Source organism: Blastomyces gilchristii (assembly GCF_000003855.2).
Source record: "Blastomyces gilchristii SLH14081 genomic scaffold supercont1.5, whole genome shotgun sequence".
NCBI classification, from domain to species: domain Eukaryota; kingdom Fungi; phylum Ascomycota; class Eurotiomycetes; order Onygenales; family Ajellomycetaceae; genus Blastomyces; species Blastomyces gilchristii.
The window spans coordinates 2,846,327-2,861,224 of record NW_003101678.1 but is presented as its reverse complement, the minus strand read 5'-3'; the positions used below and the strand labels follow the sequence as shown (position 1 = coordinate 2,861,224).

General features: G+C 48.6%; 8 protein-coding genes across 10 annotated transcripts; 5 read left to right on the top strand and 3 right to left on the bottom strand.

Moving 5' to 3' along the window:
* Positions 1-65: 65 nt before the first annotated feature.
* On the top strand, positions 66-586 carry BDBG_03520 (ubiquitin-like-specific protease 2; the record flags this gene model as incomplete). The annotated part of the gene is made up of 1 exon (XM_031721283.1): positions 66-586. The coding sequence occupies one exon, from the start codon at positions 66-68 to the stop codon at positions 354-356; it is 291 nt and encodes a 96-aa protein (XP_031577787.1). The 3' UTR covers positions 357-586.
* A 1,566-nt stretch (positions 587-2,152) lies between these two features.
* Positions 2,153-2,860, bottom strand: BDBG_03518 (uncharacterized protein; the record flags this gene model as incomplete). The annotated part of the gene is made up of 1 exon (XM_031721282.1): positions 2,153-2,860. The coding sequence occupies one exon, from the start codon at positions 2,858-2,860 to the stop codon at positions 2,192-2,194; it is 669 nt and encodes a 222-aa protein (XP_031577786.1). The 3' UTR covers positions 2,153-2,191.
* A 490-nt stretch (positions 2,861-3,350) lies between these two features.
* Positions 3,351-4,708, top strand: BDBG_03517 (uncharacterized protein). Its single transcript, XM_002626307.2, has one exon. It carries the CDS (start codon positions 3,367-3,369, stop codon positions 4,549-4,551), a length of 1,185 nt encoding a protein of 394 aa, XP_002626353.1. The 5' UTR covers positions 3,351-3,366; the 3' UTR covers positions 4,552-4,708.
* Positions 4,227-6,199, bottom strand: BDBG_03516. Of its 2 annotated transcripts, none has more exons than XM_031721281.1 (3): positions 5,684-6,199; positions 5,135-5,550; positions 4,227-5,061 (listed from the first exon to the last, which is right to left on the bottom strand). In XM_031721281.1, exons 1-3 carry the CDS (start codon positions 5,861-5,863, stop codon positions 4,974-4,976), a joined length of 684 nt encoding a protein of 227 aa, XP_031577785.1. In that variant the 5' UTR covers positions 5,864-6,199; the 3' UTR covers positions 4,227-4,973. The 2 variants fall into 2 exon arrangements, with proteins under 2 accessions (XP_031577785.1, XP_002626352.1); XM_002626306.2 differs by having other exon boundaries at positions 5,139-5,550.
* Positions 6,200-6,291: 92 nt separating this feature from the next.
* BDBG_03515 lies at positions 6,292-8,953 on the top strand (the record flags this gene model as incomplete). 2 transcript variants are annotated; one of them, XM_002626305.2, is made up of 3 exons in its annotated part: positions 6,812-7,016; positions 7,076-7,845; positions 7,977-8,567. In XM_002626305.2, the coding sequence occupies 3 exons, from the start codon at positions 6,812-6,814 to the stop codon at positions 8,565-8,567; spliced, it is 1,566 nt and encodes a 521-aa protein (XP_002626351.1). The 2 variants fall into 2 exon arrangements, with proteins under 2 accessions (XP_031577784.1, XP_002626351.1); XM_031721280.1 differs by having other exon boundaries at positions 6,292-7,845; positions 7,977-8,953.
* Positions 8,658-12,135, bottom strand: BDBG_03514 (RuvB-like helicase 1). The gene is made up of 5 exons (XM_002626304.2): positions 11,928-12,135; positions 10,540-11,834; positions 10,238-10,457; positions 9,621-10,168; positions 8,658-9,409 (listed from the first exon to the last, which is right to left on the bottom strand). Exons 2-5 carry the CDS (start codon positions 10,681-10,683, stop codon positions 8,942-8,944), a joined length of 1,380 nt encoding a protein of 459 aa, XP_002626350.1. The 5' UTR covers positions 10,684-11,834; positions 11,928-12,135; the 3' UTR covers positions 8,658-8,941.
* On the top strand, positions 10,929-12,110 carry BDBG_03513 (mitochondrial 54S ribosomal protein YmL24/YmL14). The gene has a single exon (XM_002626303.2). It carries the CDS (start codon positions 11,151-11,153, stop codon positions 11,730-11,732), a length of 582 nt encoding a protein of 193 aa, XP_002626349.1. The 5' UTR covers positions 10,929-11,150; the 3' UTR covers positions 11,733-12,110.
* A 57-nt stretch (positions 12,136-12,192) lies between the features above and the next one.
* BDBG_03512 (mannan polymerase II complex MNN11 subunit) lies at positions 12,193-14,890 on the top strand. The gene is made up of 3 exons (XM_002626302.2): positions 12,193-12,931; positions 12,999-13,432; positions 13,533-14,890. The coding sequence occupies exons 1-3, from the start codon at positions 12,634-12,636 to the stop codon at positions 13,770-13,772; spliced, it is 972 nt and encodes a 323-aa protein (XP_002626348.1). The 5' UTR covers positions 12,193-12,633; the 3' UTR covers positions 13,773-14,890.
* The last annotated feature ends 8 nt before the right edge of the window (positions 14,891-14,898 follow it).

Here is a 14,898-nt window from a genome sequence, read left to right as displayed (position 1 = left end):
AATATGTTATAGAGGAAGGCAAGTCGAAACGATCACTTATCATCAACAGCAAAAACATAGAAGGTATGGCTGCGAAAGGCATACCACAGCAGTCTAATACATTCAACTGTGGCCTTTACCTTTTGGCATATCTTGAGAAATCCATTCAAAACCCAGGTGATTTTGTTACCAAGCTCCTTCATAACAGAACGAATGAGGATGTTGACCGGTCAATGTTGAGATCTGATCTATTTCGCCAGCGCCTCCAAGTTGTCTTACCGGCTTTATACAAGGAGCAAGATGGCGAAGATGGCATGGATGCTGAGCGACTGTTGATTGTTGATACCGAGCCACTGAATATCCTGCTGTGTGGATGAACTGGCACCGCGCCATGGGACGATGCTTCCACTTTGAGTGGCTTTAAAAGACTGAGGGCCTCAAGGCGTGTTGCAGGCTTCTTCCTCCAAACTTGGCTAGGATTCCCACAGTTATACAATGACGGCGCGCCGCTATACCGTGACATGACAAATGCAGACCGCTGCATGTCCTAGATAGTTTCTCCAATCCACCTAAAAGCCTTAATTTGCGATTGAATCGCAATGGTCAGGACCGCACTCGGCGATGGCATTAGTGGAGATTACAGGTGCGAACAGTAAAAAACCATTCCGGACATTTGTCATTATTTACCAGCAATATCATCCTACCGCAAAGGACTTCTCGCCGCCATCCCTGAAAACACCTATGACCAATCTCCTGCAACAACATATTTAACAATTGAGTTGTCTTTTACAGGTTGGGATCAACTCATTTTCTTGGTTTTATCATGGTCCTAGGAGCTGAAACACGAAACCCAGTCATGATATGTGCGCCACATCCGCTTGCGTCAATGAAGGGTGGAAATTTTTTTTGGGCTGTACAACGTCGAGGTTTGTTGTCGCTATTCTTGACTTGTTTTTTCGAGGAACTACCCCTGCCATGGTTATTACTCGGCCATGTGGGGAAACAGAGGCATGGGAAAAAGCGGAGGAGCCTGGCTCACTCCTGGTCTGTCCTGAACCACCACTTCCTCACTACCATCGGCCGGTAGGGGTCGAGCATTTATACCCGCTCTGGAACTTCCAGGGTATCCTTTCCTGGTCAGCCCGATCAAATTGGACATATCCCTTGCGAGAGAGGTCTGGCCTGGTGGGGGTGGTGGGCACGGGAGAGGAGTGATGCTAGGCCGGCGGTGGGGGTGGCAGGAGCCGCGAGAGCCCCGGACCGTCATTCCTAAAGTAGAAACCATCAAACCCCTCCCCCCCCCCCGTTAGAGGAGGCGGGGAGGCGTGATGGAGCAAGGACTCAGGAGAGAGGGAGGGGGGGCTGGCGGGGGCGATGAGAGGGACGCAGACGCGGACAAGGGGGGGGGAGGGGCTAATACATGTCAGTCTCCAATTATTAATTAATATCTTATGTTAGACTTACGGCGAACCAAGAGGCAAGCAAGCAGCAGCTGCAAGGACATGAGCTTCGCTGCTGGGAAAGCAGGGGGTTCCAACGAACAAACGCATCCATGCCGGACATCAGCGCTCGCCTCCAACACGTCCACCATTGCCGCCATCATGTCTTTGGCTTCGAAGTCTGTGGATTTGGCCCTACGGGTCAATGATCTCTGCCTGGTTTGCATTTTCTCTTTGCAGTGGGTGCCTCCAGTGCCCCTGCACCTCTACCTTCCCTTGCCCTCTGGCATCGCGCCACGGCCTCGAACGATTCTATCTGCCGATAGGGTCCATATCTTCATGATATACCAAGTGCGAATGTGGTAGCTGACAGAGTTTCTAGGTGCCCTCTTGTTTCTCAGATCCTCTTGTCGCCATCCTGGTCGACGTTCGCTCTTTTTGGACTGCGCAATCTGGGAATACTGCGCTGTACCGCGAGATCATGGGTCTTTGAGTCGTCGAGTTAATGGGATCTTTCGAGAACTACCTGGAGAAGGAGGGTTTCTTTGCCACGTTGGCCGACGAGGAATGCGGATATGCTGGCCCTAGTTTCTGGAAGTTTTGTTACCGCTTCCGCGAATACGCCTGCCCCTGCCCCTCACTCTGTGCTCTCGGTGTTTGTGTGTCTCGTCCTGACGCAATCTCAACTCCCCTCGCGCCCGCATACGCGCTTCTGCCTGGCTTCGTCCCGTTACCTGCAAACTCGAAGTACAGACCAGACCCCCCTGCCCCAGCTATGCCGTCGGCGGAGGTGATCGAGCTAGGCATCGCGATGCAGGCGGCGGGCCCACCTCCGCAGTTCCTTTATGAGATGGAACCCCACGAGTTTTGTTACCGCTGTGTCTGGAAGATGGAGAAGTACCCTCCCACTGAACCCTGCGTGTTGGGCGGCCAGCGCTATAAGCGTGCTCATTGCAGCAAGGCTTGCCAACCAAGGGGACCATTTTCTTCCTATGCTCGGTTTTTAGGGTGTGGTTTAGATCCCCACCTCCACTCACTCCGCCGTCAAGGCCGTGTTTGTTGCTTGGGTTCACGAGGGGTTGGTGTAGCGGGCGCTTTTGGCTGGCCAGAAATTTGAAGGGAAGATTCCGTTCGGTGGTGATGTGGCGGCCCGCGAGGCTCGCAGTGCTGTTTGGGGGAAGGAGAGGAAGGAAAAGAGGAATGTGACTTGTCACTCTGCTCGGGGTGCGGCCAAAATCGCGAAGGCCGCTATCAAGGCAGAGGGGGGAGGAGTAAATAGCTTGGGAGTATTTAGCTTGGGAGTAAATATTTATATAAATAAATAGCTTGGGACCGGCGGTTATTTTACCGTGCCTCGAATTCCTGTAGATCTTCTTGAGCACCTTCAAGATCCTCCTCAATCTTTTGCCAGGAATCCCTCGCTTGGACTCCAGCCTTTCCATAGTACGAGATATTGAACCTTTTCATAGTATTTTGTGTGTTTATCCAGGATCTTCTCAACTTCCTATTGGGGCAACGCCACCGAGGCGGCCACTGCTACAAGGTCAATTTGATTTCTCCGCAGTAGAGGGAGGGCAATAGGCTGCGTAGATAAACAATACGTGCTTTCAATTATCCATGGACACGTCACTAGAAACTCAACAAATATTAATTTCAGTAACTTGCTTCGTATAAGGCATCTCATCTGGCCGAGTTATTTGCCACCCACGGAGTAGAGATAAATATATTGTCACGTGATTATATACACGCTCAGCCAGTGCGCGCTTCATCGGCATGAACCGATCTACAACTTTATAGGATACTAAATGACGAATCGTCATGGTTGAGAGTGAAGAAAAAAAAAAATATCCAACAAGAAAAGAATATGACTCCACCAACGCAAATGCATCAGAAACTACCACCCAAGTAAAAACAATTAAACAACGCCTCCGACGAAACGAAACAAACAATGACAGACCACTTCTCCCTCCTGAGTCTCACAATCCGCTTCTCCTCCTCAATCCCAGACGTTCTCCTCGAAATCCCCGACCCAGCCCACCTGACAGCCGCAGGCCTCAAACAGCTCATACGCCAACGACTCCCGCATGATCTCTCCACACACCGCCTCCGCCTCATATATGCCGGCAAAGCTCTCGACGATGCCTCCTCGCTCGCCTCCTCGCTAAACATCGCCGCTACCCTACCTAGGATTAGGGATGAGATCACCTCGTTCCCGGTACCGGATTCCTTCTCTCGCGCAGGAGATGGAAGGGGTGGTGGTGGTAATGGGAGTGGGAAAGACAAGGGCAAAGCACCCGTGCGGGACCCCCCCGCGCCACGACTACGGACCTACATTCACTGCTCGATTGGTGATATTATCCTCTCCCCAAAGGAGTTAGAGGCTGAGGCGCAGCTGGCGCGTGTAGCGGAGGAAAATGATAGTGCAAAATGGGAAGGCAAGGGGTCGGACGGGTCATCCACTCGGCTAAAACCTTCGTCTGCCGCTTCATCCTCCGCCTCCGCCTCCGCCTCTGCCTCCGCCTCCAACATCCTACCCCCACCACGATCGTCGACATCGGGCAGTTTTGCAACTTCTACTTCCGCAACCGCACCACGTGGTACCACCTCGCTCTCGCTTTCGCCCTCCTCCGCTACTGATCACGTCCAATCTTCATTAACCGCCAGCCGCCCACCACCCAACGCGCCCGGTCCCAGGGGCTTCGACCGCCTGCTAGATGCAGGCTTCACAGCGGCAGAAGTCTCCGCGCTGCGCTCGCAGTTTCTCGCCCTCCAGTCACTCTCGCATACGCCGGATACGATGCCGTCCGGCGCAGAGCTACGACGGCTAGAAGATATATGGATGGACGAGGGAGGTTCTGCGGGCTCTGTGGAAGGAGAAGGTGGCGGCGGCGCGGGGGCGGTTGGGGGCGGTGGTAGTGCGGGGATTGCCAATTATGGAGTCGGCTCAACGTCGGGGGCGGCGGGGCCACTGGATGATATGTTGTGGGGATCTGTGATGGGGTTCTTTTGGCCTGTGGGGTGTGGGCTGTGGTTGTTGAGGGAGCAAGGGGTTTGGAGTTGGAGGAAAGGGTTGGCGGTTTTTGTGGGGATTGTGGTTAATTTCGGCTTTGGGGTTGTGAGGTTTTTGAATTGAGGGTCGTTGAATTGCATTATGTTTATCCGTAAATGTTTTTTGGTTTTGTGTTTTATAGCGCTTTTGTTTAATCCCTTTGGTTTTGGCTGGAGCCATGACTGGATATGTACTCCGTAGATGATAGATGATAAAGCATTAGATACCCACGCATCTAGCATAGTTTTAGCTCATAATGAATTCATAACATTAATATATCGTGTGGCGGGTTGTCTCCATCAGAATCCGCTCATCTGGTACGTAAAAGGGAAAACCAACAGGGCTATAGTAGGAGTAGGGAATACCCGTATCATACAAAATCGCAAATGAATCAGTAGTGATATATAAAATGACTGGGACAAGTGGGAAAGCAGCAAAACAAGGAGACAGTTCGCCCAAAACACCGCAACAAAACACGTGCAACCATGTATCCCAAAGGAGAACGCTCAGTGGAACTTGCTATATACAACCGCAATGATAAGAAGGACTAATACGGTTATTATGGCGATGGTTATCACCCGATTCGTAGCCATCCTATTCACACAAAAATCAGTTACGCCTACGGCCAACATGTATTTAATTGTGCTCAAAATTGAGGGTGTACTACCTACGGGCCATCCCCCTCAGCGTCTTTACACTGCGATCCACGTAGCCTTCGCTCTCCAGTAAACCAGCTCTGGTGTGTTCGATGGTCTGCCGCTGGACGTATAGATCGGCTAGGGTGTTCCGTCCAATATCTTCTGTCTCCTGCGCTACTCTCTGGCTATCTCTCAGGCGAGCAGAGCTCCGCTCTAGCCGTTCTGTACCAGATAGTAACTGCTGTCTTTGCTCCAGGTGGTGGTCATTTATCCCGTTAGGTTCATCTGTGTATCGGTCGCCAAAGAGCGCTCTGCGGTCATCAGAGAGGGACTTAAGTTGGCGCTTGACGTCGTCGATATCTGTAACGAAGTTGCGGAAACGGGCGTTCACTTTCGAACGGGTTGCGGAGGGGATATTCTCTTTCTCTATCCGCATTTGATCTATCTATACGTTTTGAGGGGGCTCGTGTGTGAGTAAATTTGTTTGTCATCCGGAGATCCGGGACAGACAGCGACTGATGATTAGGTCACGAAGTCACAGGACGGGGGCTAAGGGAGTAGGTATGAAATAAATTTACCAGTTCAGTGGCCTCCTCTAACGCCCTCTCTGCTTGTTTGATGGCCAATTTCCTTTCCTCTCCTTGCGATTCAGCGATCTGATCGAGTTTCTGATTCAGGTCTGCCTGGACGAGCTTAAGCTCAGCTTCATAGCTACTGAACAGCTCTGAGCCGGAATCTGTCTCGAGGGGCCTGGCCATTGCTTATATATCTCGAATGCGAAACGGAATATCTCGTAGGAAGTGCTGGTAGACGCGGCTATGACGGATGCCAGACAGATGGGGGGATTGGTTTGTTCCTTCCTTGTTGTTGTATAGGCGAAGTTTAGGATGGCTAGGAGATGTTGAAGCGTTTGGAGCTTAATTACTGTCGATTCCAGATCCCCCAGGCTCCTAGATTAATGACTGGCTTCTGCGGGATTGTATATAGATGTGGTGGTATACTTGTTGAGTTGGAGACTTGAGTGGGAGATGAACCAACCCCAGCCACGCCAAGAAGGGTAACTAAATAAATAGGCGACGACATAAATACATAAAACTACTTCTGCAAACGACTAAAAATTGGTTGACTCTCCTGTATTTAAAAGTACCTCTGAATCTAGCCGCACGTGATCCTACTTCCCATCCATTCCATCTGCCCGGCCTGGAACCTTTGCAACATCCAGACATGACAGCTAGAACGGTGTTTGGAACGTGCTAGTTTCTCTCTCTCCTAAGGCCGGAAGATGCAATCTCTTGCTACAATATCCTGTAACTACTTACGGAGTACAGAAGTAGAGAGAGAGATCAGTGTATTTCGGTCTATTACTAATTAGAGTAATATATAGTTATACTATTCCTCCACCTTCCCCTTCACGAGACGTTGCGCGCCGGAGCATCTTTACCACAAGTCGTCGAGACATACCAATGCCTTTCCATATGATAGAACTTATCTGCACTTTAGCCTGGCGATATTGCGCGATTGCAGTGTTTGTATTCGTCGCATAGATTGTCCTTGGTTCGCCAATACGGAGAGCGTCAAATTTTGCTGAATCCGGCACGAATCTTGTCCAATGGCCAACCAGTCAGCCATATTATATTGCTGGCAACACTAATGATATTTCTGGATGTGATCTTTCGTTTATTCCGATACCTGCCGAGCACATCACAATGACTTCCAAGAAAGTTGCCATTGTTGGCGGGGGTTGTTCCGGTCTTGCTGCCTTCTGGGCCTTGAAAGACTCAGGGCATGAAGTCCATATTTTCGAATCCGGGAGCAGATTTGGAGGTCCTACGCATTTAGTACAGTACGAGCAGAGAGGAAAGACTATTGGGATTGATACAGGACTTGTTTATTTCAAGCCTTCCACTTCACGTTAGTTTGCTTCCGTACCTTGAGCCTTCCTTGTCTTAGGAGCTTACTTGGGAGGCCAGCAAATCTATATGCATTGCTGCAGGAGCTACAGATACCTTGCCACGACATAGAATTCTCAATCGCTTCGACCCAGCTCGGGGATTTATTTGAATGGAGAACAGCATCCCCCTTCGCAATTCTTTCCCGAAACCTGTTCCGGTTGGATATGTGGAGGATGTTGATTGATGTTGTGAGATTCAATCATTTTGCCCTGGATTCATTAAGGGGTGAACAACCTGTCAAAAGACAAAGGTCGCGAAAATGGAAAAATATCCAGCAACCTTACCAACATGAGCAATCCCAGAAGAGCATCGGCGCATATCTGGCCACCGAGGGATATTCGAATTCTTTCCGCGATAATTACATAATTCCACTTATTGCAGTTTTATGGAACGTCCATAATGCAAGGGATGCACTGGAGCTTCCAATAGCGCTACTTCTACGTTTCATGGCGAACTGTGATATTCTCCGGAGCTCACTATGGTGGTCAGAGTGGATGATTGTAGCAGGAGGCAAAGCTGATTTCGCGGCAGCAATCACCAATATCTCAGCTACTGAGAGAGTCCATTTCAATACGACAATCAAATCAGTTAAAACAAGTGATAGACTCGGTTGGTTGGCAGTGCAAGGGGAGCAAGGCCGAACGGAATATTTCAATCATGTCATCATTGCGACGTCTGCCCATAACGCTTTAAACCTGATATCCGCGGATGCGACTGATGAAGAGGTCCGGGCGTTGAGCGGATTCCAAACAGCGAGTTCTATCGCAATCCTACATTCCGACACGGCGGTAAGTTCCAACTCTTCCCCCTTTTGCGTCCACATGTCCGAGCTTGGACCGTGCCAATCGACATTTTGCTCCGAAACGAGTTTATCTTTCATTCCACACATTTAGCTAAAGATGCTATTCGCCATCGATAGTTGATGCCGAAGCGAAAACGTGTGTGGGCCGCCTTTAACCTCATTACAAAATCCTCCCAGCGCAACCCCCCCGACACCAGTCAATTCTGCACCTCCTTTCACATAAATCGGCTGCAAGGACTCTCGGAAGAAATCTTCGGCCCCGTCCTCATAACTCACAATCCCATATCTCCTCCCCACCCACTCCGCGTTCAGGGGATATGGGAATACTCGCGTTTTACGTTCAATAACCGAGCGTTGAGATCACACAAGTTGCTCCAACGGATCCAAAATACGCGCGGGATTAGTTACTGTGGTCCGTGGACTGGATACGGGCGGTACGAGGATGCGGTCCGCAGTGCGTTTCAAGTAGCTGTGGACCACTTGGGAGCTGAATTGCCGTTCGGGGTCTTGGGTGATGACCCCTTTCTTCCTTCTTACCCAGACGCTATGGAATGGTCGCAGGTCGAGGCTTTGGCCAAACGGGAAAGGCTAGCTAGGTTTCTTGTTAGGTTTCTGTTGGTAATTTACTGGTTTTTGGGGATTGTGAGGCGGGTGGTGCTTTATTTTCATCGGGCTTGGGAGAGGGGGGACAAGACGAGAAGAGAATAAAAGGCGCGGCAGTGGAAGATACCCAACGTGAGAGTATATCGGGCCCTGGCTGTCACTTGTCTCAACTGCAACAGGGCCGTATAGAGAGATTTCCGAAGTAATTTCCTTGAGAAGGCTTGGTCTTCGTGTATTAGATTTATTATGTTTTATTTTGACCATCTAGAATCCCTTCTTTTACTTTCCCACCACCCTCGCATAATTATGGAATAAAATATATAAAAGAACTTATTATGGGACAAAGAAAGGGGAGAAAATTCTCAGCCTTGTCCAAGTTAAAAAGAATTGTAGGCTAAAACAAACTTGTCGGTACAACATCGAAAAGCAAATAAGATATCACATCACATCATATTAGTATAAAAAATAAAATCGAAAAATCACGAAATAAACCCAGCAGCACCCCCACCCGAAACAATCCCCGCACTTCTCCTCGCATCAATAAACAGATCCTCACACTCCGCAATATCCGCTTCCTCAATCCCGCTAGCCCTCCCACTTACCCGCGCCAGGATGCTCGCCGGCGTCAGCAGCTGCAAAGCATAACGCAAACTCACCTTACTTCCGTGCGCCGCGACTCTTTCCAGCGCCGGCTCACTAATGGTCAAGCCCTCTGTCTTGGCCCGCAGGCGCACGATGGTTTTTATTTCTTCGGGGTTATAGGCGTGGGTGGGGATTATGAGGAGGCGGGCGAGGAGGTCTGGTGGGATTCCGTGGGCGGCGACAATGTCGCCTGTGCCGCGTACGACGGTGTTGCCGCGGTTCGAGGCTAGGATTACAATGGGTGAGATGGAGGATTCGAGGGCGCGGTTCAGGTAGGTGAAGCATTCTATGTCAAGCATGTGGACCTGCGGAAGGGAATGATTGTTAGTCTGGATGGTTTCTTTTCTTTTCTTTTCTTTTCTTTTCTTTTCTTTTTTTTTTTTTTTCTTTTCTTTTCTTTTCTTTTCTTTTCTTTTCTTTTCTTTTCTTTTCTTTTCTTTTCTTTTCTTTTCTTTTCTTTTTTTTTTTTTTTTACTCGTTTTGGGTATTTCATTGGGGCGGAAAGGTAAAACTTACTTCATCGATGAATAAAACGCCAGGAACCAATTCGGCAACCCCTTGGTCAATATATCGGTTTACAACCTTGTTGATTTCCTGACGCAGTTTGTCTGTGATTTCCGTCTTCTTGGGTTTCATGAGCTGACCCATCATGCTCATCACATCTTGCCCACCTTGGGGTCTGGCATTGGCAATATCCAAGTCATGGAGCGTGACGTCTTGTACGATCTCCTTCTTCTTGTGGACGTCGCCCTTCGGGACAGGCACGTATTCCTCAGCCTCTAGATCAAACTCGGTGGCATAGGCGTCAGATCGTCCAACACGCTTGCACGCGCCAGTGTTAGCTTCGATGTATATGACGTCGCCAACCGCTACTCTTTCTTTCTGGATCGCTTCGTAGATGCTAGGGTCGAGTCGCAGCTTTTTCGTCCCTCTGTAAGATTTGAGTCCGATTATTAGATGGCTTATCGTCCTTCCGTAGCCTCCCAATGGGTTTTCTGCTTCCTCTGGAGTAAGTTCTGTTACTTCTCCTTCGTATACCTCCTTTGTCTCGCGTACCCGTAGTCCTACGCAGAGAAAAGTTAGCTCAAAAACCAAAAAGTAATTTATCATGGAAATTATGCAAAAGTTATTACCGATTGCCCTTCGAAAGTTCTCCATGAGAGCTTCGGTCTTCTTGACCTCCGCTGAGAAAACTTCACTTCCCACGATGGGACAAAAAGGTACTTTGGTGCCCAATTCTTGCGACACAGCCAGCGCCAGGGCGGTTTTACCGGTTCCCGGCCCGCCCGCAAGCAGGACTGCTCGCCCTGCTATTTTCTTCGCTCTTATCATATCGACCACTACACCACAAGCCTGGGAGAAATACCGCAGTGTTACGGCTGGCAAAACAAAAAAAGTTCGACACGGAAATGGTCAAAGAAGATTCCAAACTCACCTCTCTCGCGGCAGCCTGTCCAACAAAACCAGCACTAGTAGGTTCAGCAGTGCCATCGGGCCGTAATCCTAAGCCTTTTATATGGGTGTGCGCTGCCGTTCTGTTCTCGCGCGAATTTCCTTTGACCTCACTGATCTGAACCATGGTGGTAGAGGTCTCTGCTGAGCGCAGATGAGCTGATGGTTAGGAGCAATCACAAGGTTGAGAATAATTGGCAATCACAAAATTAAAAGGGTCGTGGATAGTCCGTGGTCAGAGTTGCAAATAAAGACGACAGTTATTTGAAGCTTCCTCGCGCTATTTGCTTCTGGATGGTTTTGCGGCCTGGAGCAATCGATTAACTAAGTTAGTCTGGCTTAGCTAAACAAAACTGTAGAATGACGCTAGTCCGAATGAACCCTAGCGCCGAAAGTTGCAAAAGTCGCTCCAAAGCAACCATCATTCAGTCCTGAATATTCAATGCCGACAGACCGTTGTCAATCGATCTCACCCATAGCAATACTCTTTGCCTACAGCCGTTGACCTCCTAGACCTTATCCGGTTCGTGGGAGTGTAGCCGCACATCCAGTCAGTTCTCCCACTCCACTGCCATGCTTGGGCTTTAGCACAGCATGGTCGCGACAATGTCTCTCCACACGACCAAACCATTCGCTCTCTCCGCCTCCCGCCCTTCATCCTTCCTCCAAGCATTCCGCAATCTCTTCTGGACACCAACTCGCTCCCTATATGTTGCTACAAACCCACCCAAGTCAATTCCAGAATATCCCTACGGCCCCGCCCGATTCTACAAACAATCAAACACAGGTCTCTACGGCGGCTCTAGAATCCAATTCGGAAACAAAATCTCCAAGGGCCGAAATAAGGGAAAGACAAGACGGACATGGAAACCCAACATTCGCCACGAAGAACTCTATAGCGAAGCCCTAGGGAAGACTTTAAAGCTCAAAGTCCAGCATCGCGTGCTGAGAACAATTAAGAAGGTGGGGGGCTTGGACCAGTACCTCTTAGGCGATAAACCGGCTAGGATAAAGGAATTGGGTGTTTTCGGGTGGAATCTGCGGTGGAAAGTGATGCGGTCAAAGGCAATGAAGGAGAAATTTGAGCAGGAACAAAGGGAACTAGAATTGAAGGCTGCTGCAGAATTGGAATCCGCCGGACAGGAAAAGATAGCTGTGCCGCGGAGCTCAGAGTAGTCGAGCGGAAATTTTCAATTTGGGATGGGAATGGATGTGTGCCTTTGAGTTGATTGATGTGTCGGGAGGGTATCTGAGTCTAGGTTTATCTTATCTGTTCAACTGGTGTAAATCGTCAGCCTTGCGCTCTGGTGGTGGCAGGATGGGGCGGTAGATGGCTGGAAGATATCTCGCACTGATTGTTCACACACTTACCCCTGCTTACAATGGGATGTATATTAGACTATGTATTTTTTGATGTCGTGGTAATCAATTAATTTCTTTCTTCTCCAAAATGTGAGCGTCCAATCCTGGATGACTACCGCATCTGCGCCCCTTGGGTGGCACGCAAATTTCACATATGTGCTAGTACTTTACAAAATTAACTTTACAATACCAGAAAGCGTAGTCTCGCGTATTCGTGGTGCAGTCCATCCTCGGTTTCAAGACTGGGATCCTGGAATGCTGCATGGCTAGCTGGAGATGATGTTCTTCGAATGTCTCAGATATTCGGATAATATTTGACAATATATATAACCCTGACTAGATGCCATAAAACTGCTTGCCCTCTCGTGGCGCACAACTCAGGTAAAGCAAATTGAAATCAATAAACATATTAATAACTAGAAAACCTCTGAACACACCACATCAATTATTATACAGCTCCAGTGACTAGTCCAAAACATTCTGCTGGATAGAGAGCGGAGAATCTTGTTGTTCCGCCCCGAGGCCCGTCTTCATCTCGCATCCTCAAATTATTATGCAAGCGCGAAGCTCTTAACACGGCCCAGAGACCAGGGGAAAAAAAAAAGAACCACATGTCAAAGTCTTCCAAGAGGAGGGTTTGATTACTGTTGTCTCCCAGCATCCCCGTAGCTGGGGGAAGGAGTTTGAATTTCAGGAATTTTAAAATATACAGAAGATGCAGTTCGCCCTACCCCCGCGCAAGCCTTCGCATAATGTCTCGTACACGCGCCTCTCACACACCTCCACTCGCCGCAAGTTGAAAGTAGCTGCTGTATTGGCAGTTGTTGCTTTCTCGTTCTTTTTCTTGCTCTCTCGCCTTTTCTCCTCTTCTTCGTCTCTTGCGTCTTCGGGAGAGGTCATACCAACCGGGGAGACGAATATAGTAATTGTCACGGTTTTGGATGAGGAGAAATTCAGTGACAAGTATATTCAACGCATTAAGCATAATCGGGAAGATTATGCTAAGCGTCATGGTAAGAATAATGCAAGAAGCTCTTTGGCAGTGAATTACAACGTGCTAATAAGGAGATAAACAAACAGGCTACACAAACTTTTTCGCCAGTACAAGAGAATACCTTCCCTACCTAGACGGCGCTCCTCGCAGCTGGGCCTTAGTCCCTGCCCTCCGCCATGCCTACACTTTGTATCCGAAGGCATCCCATTTCTTCCATATTTCGCCGCATGCCGTCATCATGAACCCTTCCCTCTCCCTGACTTCCCATATCCTCGATTACAAGCGGCTGGAATTCCTTATGATCAAAGATAAACCCGTAGTGCCGCCGAGTAGCGTCATCAAGACATTTAGTCACCTAAAAGCAAAAGACGTGGACTTCATCATCAGCCAAGATGCGGAAAATCTGTGCCCTGGTAGCATGATCCTGCGGCGAACAGACTGGACTCGCTACTTTCTGGATGCGTGGTTTGACCCCTTATACCGCAGTTATAACTTTGCAAAAGCGGAAACCCATGCTCTGGTGAGTGTTCATATTGCCATGTATCTGTGAAATCCAACCCGCAAACGCTTCCGCAACCATAACTACTCTTTTACTAACCCTCTTTTCTTTCCCATCATAGGATCATATCATCCAATGGCACCCCACCCTCCTCGCAAAATTAGCGCTGATCCCACAACGTATTCTCAATTCTTATACGACGGATTCTCCTTCCTTAATGCCAGACAGCCTGTTCAACGACGGAGACTTTATCGTTCGGTTTTTGGGTTGCGATGCCCCTGAACCCAAAAAGACTTGCGAGCAGCAGATGGAGATCTTTTGGACGAAATGGGCCCGGGAGACAAGTAACGCGAATAGATGAGTGTAAAATTTTCTCACTCCTCTTCTCTTTCTATTTCCTTGCTTTGAAGAATGTACTCTGTATGTCCATGAAAAATGCTGGCTTTTTCCTATTATCTAAATAATGTCTGTCGTCCATTGGGCATCTTTTTCCCTTTCCCTTTTTTCCCTTTTCTTTTTTTTTTTTTCTTCTTTTTCTTTTCTGTTCGTTTCATTTCATTTACATATTTGAGTTTTCATGATTGGTTTAGAATTTTACATAAAGATGGAAGGAGCTCAGGATTCAGATCTAGAACTGCTGAATGGCTGTATCCTGGAAATTTTTTGCTCTTATGTATTTCTAAGGTAGTTTGCTACTCTTTTATTCTGTCTACTCTTTTAGACTACTATATTCTACAAGAACCTAAGCCACCGCCGTGGTTAACTAGTAACGCTAGATATCCTCTATATACCTACCGTCCATCCGGTTAGCTGGCACTACCCTATCCTATAGTGATCAAACATCATAAGGCATACTGTACGGCCCAACCTTACTGTATACGTGTGAACGCTTGCTATAAGATAGCGCCTGGTACCATCCACCTTTGTGACTAGGTGGCTTACATCTAACCCCCCTTCAGGTTTGGAACCAGCAACTGGCGCATCGCACGATGTATAATACCTACCTAGAAGGCCAAGGCATTGGACACGAGGTTAGTATTTCAAATTTCTAGAGTAGAACCAGATACTCGCACCACGAATTAGCCCGGTTCCAGGCCTCTTATCCCCTGGCGCCTCTCTCTCGCCCCTTCTCTTATGTCCTGTTTTTTTCCTTTTTACCCTCTCTCCACACTCCTTTCTTCTCTTTTCATTTACTTTCTTTACCCCAGATATCTCGCTGTCCTGGGCCTGACAACCCCCCACAGGGTCTAACACCCTGCAGCAATCTATGCCCACCTGTAATGGCACCACAAGCAAAACCTCCAGGAAGGAGGATAATTTGTACATATAATGTAGATAGGCATAGGCAACTAGACTCCGTCTGGCGGTAGACTAGCTACCGTGCTGGCGCGCCTGATACCCCTAGGGAGGTTTTGTGACCGCGGCGGACTGATTAGTCAGCCCCTGACGGTTAACTACTTATAGTTACCTTATCTTTCTCTCTCTTG